This window comes from Eublepharis macularius, chromosome 9 (assembly GCF_028583425.1).
Source record: "Eublepharis macularius isolate TG4126 chromosome 9, MPM_Emac_v1.0, whole genome shotgun sequence".
Classification (NCBI taxonomy): domain Eukaryota; kingdom Metazoa; phylum Chordata; class Lepidosauria; order Squamata; family Eublepharidae; genus Eublepharis; species Eublepharis macularius.
The window spans coordinates 29205535-29218133 of record NC_072798.1 but is presented as its reverse complement, the minus strand read 5'-3'; the positions used below and the strand labels follow the sequence as shown (position 1 = coordinate 29218133).

Here is a 12599-nt window from a genome sequence, read left to right as displayed (position 1 = left end):
TCATCAAACCAATTCCAATACATTAATGCAGAAGTCTTCTATTTTTTTCAGTCCTTCAACACGGTGGGATTATCACAGCTGCAATGAGGCATGTCTCAACTTAACGTTCTTGTAAGGGTTAAACCATTCAGTCCTTGACGATCCTTCAGCCTAATAAGGTGTTAATAGCTGCAGTAAAGTATATTTCCACATAGCGTCCTTCCCATCAAGGTGCAATTATGTCAGCAGCAGTAGAGCATAAAACGGCAAATGCTCAATCTGACGCCGGCTGCGAGCAGATTTCACGCCTGCTTGGCTTCTTCAGGAGTGTATGCTCTATATAAGATATAAATTCAATCAGCCTTTCTACAAAACAGCAGCATAATCCAATAAACATTTCAAAAAGTGTAATTCACACTTACATAATTGTTGAAAGAAGGCATCATAAACACTTGAATCAAATGGCCCGGTAAAGGCGGTGATACTCTTTCGCACGCATCTGTTAATTAGGGCAGTCCTCTTAAATCTCCAATAGCCTCGAAGCTTCATTTGGTTCTTAAAGGCTCCCACTAGAAAGGACCCTTTACAGATAACAATTTAGTAATAGCTCACTATTTAGCCCTTTCGGTTTGGCTGACTCAAGCCTAAAGATCCAAAACGCTTCTCTTTGCAAAAGCTTAGCCTGTATGGAATCACGATCTTTCTTACTGACAACTTTTAAAATTGTCACCATAAAATTGTTCTCTAGATGTTTGTATTCCTTAAAATGTTGGGTAAGGGGAGCTTCATGAATGTCATTGCGAATGCGAGATATGTGCTCCAAAATGCGTACCTTAATTGGTCTCAAGGTACATCCCACATACAGTAACTTGCACGGACATTCTATAACATAAACAACTCCCTTCGTTTGGCAATTAGCAAAGTGATGAATCACATGTCTGTAGTCTTTGAAGTTAAACTCCTTTCCTTCCTGAAACAACTTACATATTTGGCAACAGCCACATTTAAAGTTACCCTCTGGTAGATGTTTTAAATCCTCAGTGTAACATATCTGCCCTAATTAAATTGTTTCCCAAATTCTGTGTCCTCCGAAATCCAATTTTTTGCTTAGATTCACACCCCTTTATGCTCTCTATGAGGTTCCAATGTTTATGAATTATTTTCTTGATGTGGTTGGCCCTTGGAGTAAAGTCTAATGCCCATATGATTCTATTGTCCTGCAAATTTCTACGTGTCTTAAATAGAGATTCTCTATCCACTGACCTTGCTCTTTGCCAGGCATTCTGAATAACTTTCTGTGGGTAGTTCCTTCTTTTAAAATGTTCACTTAGGGTCCTCCCATCTCTCTCAAAGTCTGCCATAGATGAAGAATTTCTTTTAATTCTTAAGAATTGGCTGAAGGGTATATTGGCTCGTAAATGTCTGGGATTAAATGATTTGTAATCCAGATAGGAATTATGATCTGTTTCTTTATGGTAGGTGTCAGGGCTTGCCGCCGCGGCCGCCGGGTGGGGCGCCGGGCAGACGGCTCCTGACGTCACAGGGGAGCCAGGGAGTCTGCAGGACCCCGCTCTGTGGAAGGAGGGGTGGTATACATCACCCTGACTCCCTCTCAGTCCACTCGCTGGCCTGCTCAACCTGGCCTCCTTACCCCCTGTGTCCTCCATCCTCTCCTTCTTCCAGAACTCCCCTCCAGTCTTCCACTCTCCTTCTCGACTTGGCTCTCGCTCTGCTTCACTCCAACTCTGATCTATCACTCCTTCTCAAACCCACCACCTCAAAGCTCTTCCCAACCACCCTTTATAGGGCTTCCTGTCTCCACCCCGCCCTCCTTCCAGGCTGGTTCCCTCTCCTGACTGGGCCCAGCTGTGCATTCCTCCAGGTGTTTCCCTCCAACCACTAATCCCTTCTGGGCTCCTTTGCCTTGCTGGCAGGGTGGGGTTGAGTGTGAGCCATCCCCAGCTGAGGGCTCCTTGGCCTTGCTCACGAGGGGCTGCCCCAGCCAGCCTCTGAGCTACTGAGCTTGCCTGGCCTTGCTCACGAGGAGCTGCCTTAGCCGGCTTCCGTGCTGCCTGCTCGGCAATGCTGGGCGGGGCTACCCATCTCCTCCCCCAGAATGCCTGTGGCAGCCCCCCCCTGGAGAGGCTTGGCTTCTAGCAGCTCCTGAGCCAGGCTGCTGTCTTCTAGCCATGGCGTGGCCCTGGGCTGTCTCAAGCTGCTGTAGCAGGGGTAGCTGGCTGGGCTGCCGGGATCAGCCACAGCTGCACCATGTTGGCTGGCTACTGGGCTTCTCTGGCTGAGCTGATTGCGGAAGGTGGGCCCAGCTGCGGCCCCTTGGCTGGCTGCCCAGCTCTTCTCACAGAGTGCCCTCAGCAGCTCCACCTGGAGGGGCTGGCTTCTGAGCGTCTCCTGAGCCAGGTTGCCATCTTCAAGCTGGGGTGGATGCTGGGGCGTGGCTCGGAGTTGCTGTGGCTGCTTCTCCCCCTTTGCAGGTAAGGGCCCTGTTTGGGCTGCTGCTGGGTCCCCATTCTTCCTGCCTCTGCCCTCTCCCTCTGGTGTAGGCAGGTTCTGGTCCTGGCTGCTGGCTGAGGTGGCAGGACTGCTGTCTCCTGGCTGCCTCCCCCTGCTTCCTCTTGTTGAGGCCGGGGGCTGTGCCTCAGACCCCGGACACACACACACCCTTAGCCTGGATGCCGCCTCCAGGGGGTCTGGCTCGAAGAGTCTCGACATAAAGTCTGCGTCCATGTGGTTGGCCCCCTGACGGTAGGTGATGGCAAATCGGTACGGCAGTAGGGACAGGTACCACCTCAGGAAGCAGGGGTTGTGCTCCTTCATTCGGTGCATCCACTGGAGCGGTGCATGATCCGTCACCAGCGTAAAGGGGTTATTGGCCAGATAATATCTCAAAGCCCCCACGGCCCACTTGATGGCGAGGGCTTCTCTCTCGAGGGTGGCATACTTCTGCTCCGCTGGCTGGAGCTTGTGGCTTAAGAACAAGATGGGCACCCTCTCCCCGTCTCGCTCCTGCATCAAGACCGCCCCAAGGCCCGAGGCCGACGCGTCAGTTGCCATGATGAAGGGCCTCTCAAAGTCGGGGCTCCAGAGCTTTGTGGTGTCTGACAGGTCGGTGTGTAAGTCTTGGAATGTGGCCATCCGCTCTGGTGTCCAGCTGAGGCGACTAGAGCTGCCCTTCCTCAGGCAGTCTGTCAGGGGGGCTGCGTGGGATGCAAAATGGGGAACAAAGCACCCATAGTAGCCGAGGAGCCCCAGGAACCGCCTGAGCTGACGCTTGGTCTGAGGCTGGGGGACATCCCCGATGGAGGCCACCTTCTCAGGGGGAGGGCGGACCTGCCCACCCCCTATGACGAACCCCAGGTACTTGAGTTCTTGGAACCCCAAGTGGCTCTTCTTGGGGTTGGCCTTCAGCCCCGCCTTCTGGAGCGCGGTGAGGACTCTCTTCAGGTGTTGCAGGTGGGTGGGCCAGTCGGGACTGAAGATGACGATGTCATCAATGTAAGCCATTGCGAAGTCCCGACAGTCCCCCAGGACTTGGTCCACCAGTCGCTGAAAGGTAGCTGCTGCCCCATGGAGGCCGAAGGGCATGCGGCGGAACTGCAAGAGGCCCTGGGGGGTGGCAAAGGCTGTCTTTTCCTTGTCCTCGGGGCAAACTGGCACCTGCCAGTACCCTTTCATCGAGGGCGGATAGGTACTGTGCGGGCCCCAACTGTCCCACCAGAACATCCGCCCGGGGCATGGGGTACGCGTCGAACTTGGCCACCTTGTTCAGCTCGCGGTAGTCGATGCAGAATCAAGTCGACCCGTCTGGCTTCGGCACCAACACGATGGGGCTGCGCCATTCACTTCGGGACGGTACAATCACTCCCAGGCGCAGCATTTCCTCCGTCTCCCGATCCACCGCCTCCCACTGCTTCCGGGGGTCACCAGGTTGCCCGTGCAGATTGCCCCGGCTGGGTGGGGATGGCATGGTGCACCAGGTTCGTGACCCCAGGGCGTCTTGAAAATACCCCGGGCACTTGCTTCCACAGGGCCTGTAGCTGGGCCTTCTGTGCAGGGCTGAGCTGTGGATCCACCTTCGGCTCCTCGAACTCTGGGGTGTCGGCGGTCCATGGCAGCTCGCTGTCTGGGAGGTCTAAGGGGTCTACAGCCAAGACGCACCCGTCCTCTGGCCGCTCAGGCCACCGCTTGAGCAGGTTCACGTGCAGGGTTCTCCGTCGGCATCGGCCTGGCCCGCACTGCAGCTCATAGGTGGTGGGGCCCAGCACCCTCCGAATTTGGTAAGGGCCCCTTACCAAATGTGATTCATCACTTTGCTAATTGCCAAACGAAGGGAGTTGTTTATGTTATAGAATGTCCGTGCAAGTTATTGTATGTGGGATGTACCTCAAGACCAATTAAGGTATGCATTTTGGAGCACATATCTCACATTCACAATGACATGCAGGAAGCTCCCCTTACCCAACATTTTAAGGAATACAAACATCTAGAGAACAATTTTATGGTGACAATTTTAGAAGTTGTCAATAAGAAAGATCGTGAGTCCATACAGGCTAAGCTTTTGCAAAGAGAAGCGTTTTGGATCTTTAGGCTTGAGTCAGCCAAACCGAAAGGGCTAAATAGTGAGCTATTACTAAATCGTTATCTGTAAAGGGTCCTTTCTAGTGGGAGCCTTTAAGAACCAAATGAAGCTTCGAGGCTATTGGAGATTTAAGAGGACTGCCCTAATTAACAGATGCGTGTGAAAGAGTATCGCCGCCTTTACCGGGCCATTTGATTCAAGTGTTTATGATGCCTTCTTTCAACAATTATGTAAGTGTGAATTACACTTTTTGAAATGTTTATTGGATTATGCTGCTGTTTTGTAGAAAGGCTGATTGAATTTATATCTTATATAGAGCATACGCTCCTGAAGAAGCCAAGCAGGCGCGAAATCTGCTCGCAGCCGGCGTCAGATTGAGCATTTGCCGTTTTATGCTCTACTGCTGCTGACATAATTGCACCTTGATGGGAAGGACGCTATGTGGAAATATACTTTACTGCAGCTATTAACAGCTTATTAGGCTGAAGGATCGTCAAGGACTGAATAGTTTAACCCTTACAAAAACGTTAAGTTGAGACATGCCTCATTGCAGCTGTGATAATCCCACCGTGTTGAAGGACTGAAAAAAATAGAAGACTTCTGCATTAATGTATTGGAATTGGTTTGATGAATGGAGGTATTTGTATAAAGACCTCTAGGTACCCGGAATTAGTTATTTGATAAGGTCTTTTTTTATGACTGTTAAGAATGTACTATTGTCTCCTGTATTTATGAATGGATTTATGGAAGTATTTATGAATGAGTAGCACTTTGCACTTTCAATTGCACTTAATAATGACAAATTTTCTACTAATTGTTAACCTGTTTCCTGTGGGTGTGGTTTCCCTCTGCTTGGTACAGGAACGGCTGATTTTGTTTGTCAGTCCCACCTGGAGGCTGGCAACCCTCGTTAAAATAGCAATATGGCAAAGATTAAATTCAAGTGGTTTCTCACCATTCAAGAGTAATCTCTAATAAAAAAAGGGCTAACCTTGTTGCCGATGATTCACTTTTTATCCCCATGCATGCGCAGTATGTGATGCATGCGCAGTATGCAGGGATAAGAAGCGAGCAGGGGCAAAACGGTTTGCCTCCCTGCCACCTCTTCGGAGCCTCCACAGGCCTAGAAAGGGACAGTGTAGCAGTCATGGGGCTTTTGGGGGCCCAGGAAGACCCGGCCCAGTGATGGGTAGACCCAGTGCCACTGCGCCAAGCCTTCCTGCCATCAAGGAGCCCTCCACTGCAGCCCACTGCCCAGAAGCCCACCACTACTGCCCACCACCGCCAAGGAGGCTTCCACAATCCATTGCCAGCGAGGAGCCCGGCCCCCTGCCGCTGAGGAGCCCGACCACTGCTCAGCTGGACAGGGAGAAAGCAGGGTAGACCCGCTTTCTCTGTGCCCAGCTGACCCGCAGGCAATGGAGTCAGGGGGAGGTCTTGGGAAGGCCCAGTGCAGCTCTCTAGAGGCCCAGGGAGGCCCAGCGCAATGGGCCAGGAGTGCAATGGGCAGCCACAGCCACTCCTCAGGCCCTCGAGCTGGTAGGGGCTGGGCAGAGAGCGGGAGGGAAGGCCCTGGGGCAGAGGCTGCCCCAGCCGGCATCCGGAGCATAGCGCCTGGGCTTCTCCCTCCTCCCTCCGGACAGCTGCACTCAGCTGCAGAGAGCACAGTGAAGCCCAGCCCCTCCTGGCCCTCCTCCGTCCTCCTCCTCCACAGACATCCTGGTGGTTCCCAGGAGGAGAGGCTTGACGAGGCTGGCGGGGGGGGCGGGGGGAACCTGGTGCGGCTTCTAAAAGAGGCACACAGAGATGCCTCAGGAGAGTTGGCGGGGCAGCAGCTGCCAGCCAGGGATGTATTAAAAGCAATGACAGGATTGCCCATTGAAAATAATGGGAGAGGTTGGAGAAAACCTCTCCCATTATTGTATTAAATTGTATTGTATTTAATACAATACAATTGTATTGTATTGTATTTAATACAATACAATTGTATTGTATTAAAAGGAATGACAGGATTGCCCATTGAAAATAATGGGAGAGGTTGGAGAAAATGGAAGCCCAGAATGCCAATTTACTTGCATGGGCTCCACTGAAAAGCATTACAGCACAAAAAAAGTTGCAAAGAAAATGCGGAATGGATTTTCCATAAAGGTCTCTGGTCCCAGACAGACCACTCTGAGACTGGTAGTATTAGAAGTGTTCTTGGACTGGAATGACAGGTCGCAGAGTGGAATGACTGCTCCTGGGAATAGGCTTTCCTTTAAATCCACAGTGAGTACAGCACCAAAGCATTTTGTTTCACTTTTCTATTGGCTCACCAGGTTCCATTGTTGCGTTGCCATGGCCGCACCCTGCCCATCACGGTCAGCCCAGCCAATCATCAGGGACTACGTAAGAAGAAGAGCTCTTACCACTATGCCCAAAGGCGGAGGGAGGAGAAATGGGGAGGAGGGAGCCAGCCGGAAAGGGAAGCGAGCAGAGGGAAGCCTCGGTGAGTGCAGGCATGAAAGGGTGTGCACCTCTCTGTGTGTTAATCTCTGAAACTCCTCACCCTATCTGAACACTAATAGAGCTGGTGAAGAAAAGCTAGATGAGCTCATTAGGTCCATCCTCAAGCTGCCGGCCCTGCCAGCAGCATCTGCTTAATGCCATGTGGGCTGGGGCAGAGAGAAGGGAGAGGGAAAGCAGAGGAGCACCTCTTCCCCTAGCAGAGGAGCTGCTCGAGGCAACTTTCCATGCCAAACTTGGCAGAAGCAGCCTCCTGCCGCCTCCACAGCGGCTGCAGGGCCTTGGGAGGGCAAGGTGGCCCTACAAGGGCAATGGCAGGGCCTGGCCTGAGAGGCCACTTGCCACCAGGAGGGGGCCTGCCAAATTAAGTTTTTTAGAGCCCGTTTTATTTGTTCATACAACGGGCAATATTTCTAGTATATTTATAAAGAGGGTCTTTAAGGGCAGGGAGTTCCAAAGTCACATCGTGATGGAGGCCTTGTTCCATCTTGCTAGTAGCTGCTGACTAAGAATTGATGTGAGTTCGTTCCTCCTCTGTTCTGCATATGTATACCTTTGGGCATGACTAGAGGAGTGAGTCAAAAGGCAAGAACCAAAGAGCTGTTAACTTTCACACCTGCATGAGTTGCCCATCCAGGACCATCCCAGGATGTTGTTGGTGCCCATTTTGCTTGTTCTATTTATTTAAATACATCTTTTGTTGATTACATCTTTTGTTTGTGTACTCATTTGAACACTGTTTTTAGTATTTTTGTAAGTTGCTTACAAGTTGGGGAGAAAAGCAGGGTACAACCTACATGAATGAATAAATAACTCCAGACTGTATCATCCATTCCATTAAATAGAGGTAATGTATCACAGCAAGGGCTGTACCTACTGATCTTAAATATTAGAGAAGCTCATATCACTGATAATAAAAAACGTGAGAGCCCATGTTGATCAGTAACTGTAACCCTTACCCTAGGGAGGCAGAACACGCATTCCACACACTATCTAACAACAACAAAAACAACAACAATAACACAGTGCTTACATACCGCCCTTCTGGACAGATTACTGCCGCACTCAGAATGGTGAACAAAGTCAGTGTTATCATTTTCTGCACAATACTGCTGGGGAGCTGGGGCTGAGGGGAATGGCTTACCCAAGGCCACCTGCTGAGTTCATGGCAGTAGTGGGATTCGAACCAGCAGAGTGCTGATTTGCAGCCCAGCCACTTAACCACTATGTTATAGCAGCTCTGACTTCCAACTTACATTGATTACTCTCAGTATGGAACCTCAGCTTATCCTAAACAGGATTTGCTCCTTAAAGGCAGATAAAATTTTGTTTTAATACATGGTTTGAATCTAAACTAGATATAAAACAAAACAAGTATCAATGAACAGTATGATTTAAGCAAATGATATAAATATATGTATGTATTTACCATACTCTTTTTGTCAGCTTTTTGAATTGTGTAACCAGTAATGTTTGCATTGCCATCATCCTTCGGTGGTGTCCATTCCAATGCAGCATTTTCTCCCCAGACATCTGCAATTTTTACAACTTGGGGTGGACCCGGACGATCTGCAACAATAAAATATCACTATTGATATTTCCATTTCTGCCACTGAATGCATTTTTCTTAACTTAAATAGGCTTGGATCTAATGGAGTATTTCTGCAGATGCAACAATGTCTGCCTTTCTTGACTCTTCTCTTGCTGCAGATCCAAATATATCCACAAATTCTGGATGTATTGGATGGGGGTGGGTGGAAATCTATCCCATTCCATCTGTAGGAATGTTCTACTGGATCCAAAGCACAATTTGTACAGATCAGAGAATTTAGTTTTCTGTGTTACCTTGCCCCCCCCATTAATTATCCTATATAAAAAAGCATAGTGTCACATTAAGATTATGGTTTCATGATAGGCAGTGGACTTTTAGTATGATGCCTGAATAATCTTTAGTCTTGCCTCCACCATGTGACTACTTCTGCCATTACATGATGGCTTTTCACCCTGCCATTACATTGCATTTGGTGTTGGGGTGGATTGGCCTTTATACCCACCAGGATTTCTTGCAGTAGGTTATGGCCTCCCCCCAACGTTGGACCAGCCCAACCCCATGATGAAAATGGCCCCACATGGGAGGCCAACTCACTCACAGCCTGTACAGCCAGGCAGCCTATGGCCTGCCCAAAGGAGATGGCATGTAGCCCAGGGGGGGCAGCACCCAGTCTTCTCAAGGCCTGCACAGATCCACAGAGGCATGCCCAACCTGCCTGAGGCCTATGTGAGGTTTGGAAAGAGGTAGCTTACCAGGCAAGCTGGGTGCCAAAGCACTAGCAGTATGGCTAAATTCTTCCATTATGAGAGTTACAACATTTTTGGGAAAGAAGAAAAAGCTGAGATTTTCCAAATTTTCTTTGAAGAAAGAGTAGATTTCAGATATGGGTTCCCCAAGCCTACTCCTAATGCCAATGACCTCCTCCACATTTCCAAAAAATTTTTTTTCATTGTGTTAGTAATGGAGAAATGCCAGAATTGTAAAGGAATTATCGATTAAGACACCAATGATAGGGGAAAATATTTTGATAAATATGAAATTATAATAAGATAAAGTTAATATTGATTAACTTTGTCTTATTAATCATTAAAAAGTACATAATTGTGATTAAGAATATGAGTGATTCCACACACATTGGATAATGCACTTCCAATCCTCTTTATAGATCATTTGGAACAGATTTTTCCGTGTGCGGGACAAAAAAATCCACCTCAAATGATTGATAGTGCATTGAAAGTGCATTATCCAACGTGTGCGGAATCACTCTATAAGTACTAAAGTCTGACATCTGGCCCTTATTAGAAAGACCATAGTTATCTAAGCTAATGATGTTGCCCAGGTTCTGATGAGCACAGCCACACACACACACACACACACACTTCCAGTTGCTTACTTCCTACATTCCTTCCATCCAAGTTTTAGAGGTACATGGGCCTGGCACTGAATCAAACTGTCTGAATATCACAACAAGCAGGGTATATACGACTATCCATCATGTACTTTAAAAAGACATACCAACTATTTGGATATCTATTGTGGCTTTGTCCACCAAATTGTCTACTTTGACTTTCATGTCGTATTTCCCAGAGTGGATCCTCTCTGCCTTTCGGATGAAGATGATAGTATCATTTTCACTGTTGCGGATGTTAATTTGGTTCTTGTCTACATGGGCCCCATTTTTCTTCCATGATACTTTTGGTCTTGGTCTCCCCTGTAAAAAATGTATATCATTGTGGCAATGAAACTAGTATATATCATTTTAAAGGTGCTCTTTAAATATAAAGCAAAAGATAAAAAAGCAGACTGAAGACAGCTATTTTATGAACCATCGCTGCAGAAAGAAAGGAATCTTGCAACATTGTAAAAAGTTGTGAGTGTAAAGTTCTGTCAAATCACAACTGATTTATGGTGACCCCTGAGCCAATCAGTTTACTATCCAATATAGTGATAGGATCCTTTTTTCGGGATGCACACCTTAATGTGATGAGGGGATTTGACTGTCAGTGAAGCTGAGAGCAATTTTGTCAGGAGTTTTAGACTCTATCAAGAGTCACTCAAGGTGGAATGGTCAGAAATGAGACACCAGACAAAGATGCATCCACCCTCTTCAAGAATCAACAATCACACCAGCAGAAGAGAATTGAAAATTCCGATGTTGATGGGGGCAGAGGAATCCTTAAAGGGTAGCTACTGGGCATAAGCAATAGTGGAAGGTGAAACTGGCAGGGGATCTTTCCTAGAGAACGGCAAGTGACTCTTCAGCTAATCCTGGTTAGTACTGCACAGAAGAAGGCAATGGTAAACCACTTCTAATCATTTCATACCTCGAAAACCCTACGATGAGACTTTCCAAAATGAAAGAAGATATTGAGCTAAAATATAAGACCCCCAGTTCAAAAAGCACTCTGTTAGCTACAGGAGAAGACCAAAGGACAAGAATGATTAGTGCTGTTCTTAATGATGCATCTGGATTAAAGCTGAAAGGACATTCAGTTGTTGACATAAATAGATGCAAAAGAAATGTCCAAGTTCTTTCTTTCTTTCTTTCTTTCTTTCTTTCTTTCTTTCTTTCTTTCTTTCTTTCTTTCTTTCTTTCTTTCTTTCTTTCTTTCTTTCTTTCTTTCTTTCTTTCTTTCTTTCTTTCTTTCTTTCTTTCTTTCTTTCTTTCTTTCTTTCTTTTGACCCATCTTATAGGACCATGGAATGTGATACATATGAATCAAGATAAGCTCAAAATCGTAAAATGAGAAATGGAATATTTAAACATTGCAATACTGGGTGTGAGTGAACTAAAGTGGACTGTATTAGGATATTTTCAGTCAGCAAATTACAAAGTGTTTTACTCTGGAAATGACAAACTAAGAAGAAAATGTATTGCTTCTATAGTGGGGCAAGCAATTGGGCTGCAATGCAAAGTCACCGAATAATATCAGTCAGACTTCATAGAGAGCCTATCAACACAACCATCGTTCAAATTTACACCCCAACTACACATGCTGAGGAAGAAGAAATTGACAGCTTTTATGTAAGTATCCAGGAAGAACACGATCATACACCTAAACAAGATGGGCTGATAATCATAAGTGACTGGAATGCAAAAGTGGGAAACAAAACAGAATTAAGTATTGATGGAAAATTTGGACTAAGATTATGAAATGAAGCAAGAAAGTGACTCATAGAATTCTGTAAAGCTAACAGTTTGCTCATTGCAATCACTTGCTTCAGGCAACCGCACACATAATTTAATATGTGAACGTCACTAGATGACCCATACAGAAATCAAATAGATTATATAATCAGAAGAAGATGGAGAAGCTCTATTTTCTCTGCTAAAACAAGACCAGGAGCTGATTGTGGCAGACCATGAATTGTTTACATCAAAAATTAGAATAATGCTGAAGAAAAATACTAAAACAATCATAGTGCCAAAATATAATCTAAGTAACTTTTCTGAAGATTTTAAAGAACGTATAGAGAACAAACCTGCATTTCTAAGTTCAACTGAATATGAACCAGAAGAACTGTAGGTTGAAACCAGAGATATTATCAAGGAACCATGTGCAAAGGCCAATGTGCAGCCAAAAGAAATGAAATGCCTCAGTGGATGACTGATGAAACTCTTAAAGTTGCAAAAGATAGACAAGAATCAAAAATAAAAAGTGACAGAAATAGAATCAGAATTCTAAATGCAACTTTTCAGTGACATGCACACAGAGATAAAGAGAACTATTATAATAACCAGTGCAAAGAAATAGAAGGGAACAACAAAAACAGAAGAACAAGAGACCACAAGATCCAAGAAATCAAAGGGAAATTCAAACCATGACTAAGGATGCTGGAAGATCAATACAGAAATACATTATCTGATCAGGACAAAATATAGAAAAGATGGAAACAGTATACTGAAGGACTATATAGAAGAGGTGAAAGGCTGACAGATTCCTTCAAAGAGGAGACTTTCAATGA

General features: G+C 46.4%; 1 protein-coding gene across 3 annotated transcripts in view; it reads right to left on the bottom strand.

The window, feature by feature from the left end:
- The window catches only part of MYBPC1 (myosin binding protein C1), a 113437-nt gene that overhangs the window by 17591 nt on the left and 83247 nt on the right, over positions 1–12599 (bottom strand). For all 3 annotated transcript variants that reach the window (XM_054989159.1, XM_054989160.1, XM_054989161.1), the window contains 2 exons: positions 10149–10344; positions 8511–8650 (listed from right to left, as the gene is read on the bottom strand). In XM_054989159.1, the coding sequence (XP_054845134.1) occupies positions 8511–8650; positions 10149–10344 (336 nt within the window). The remainder of the gene's footprint in view (positions 1–8510; positions 8651–10148; positions 10345–12599) is intronic.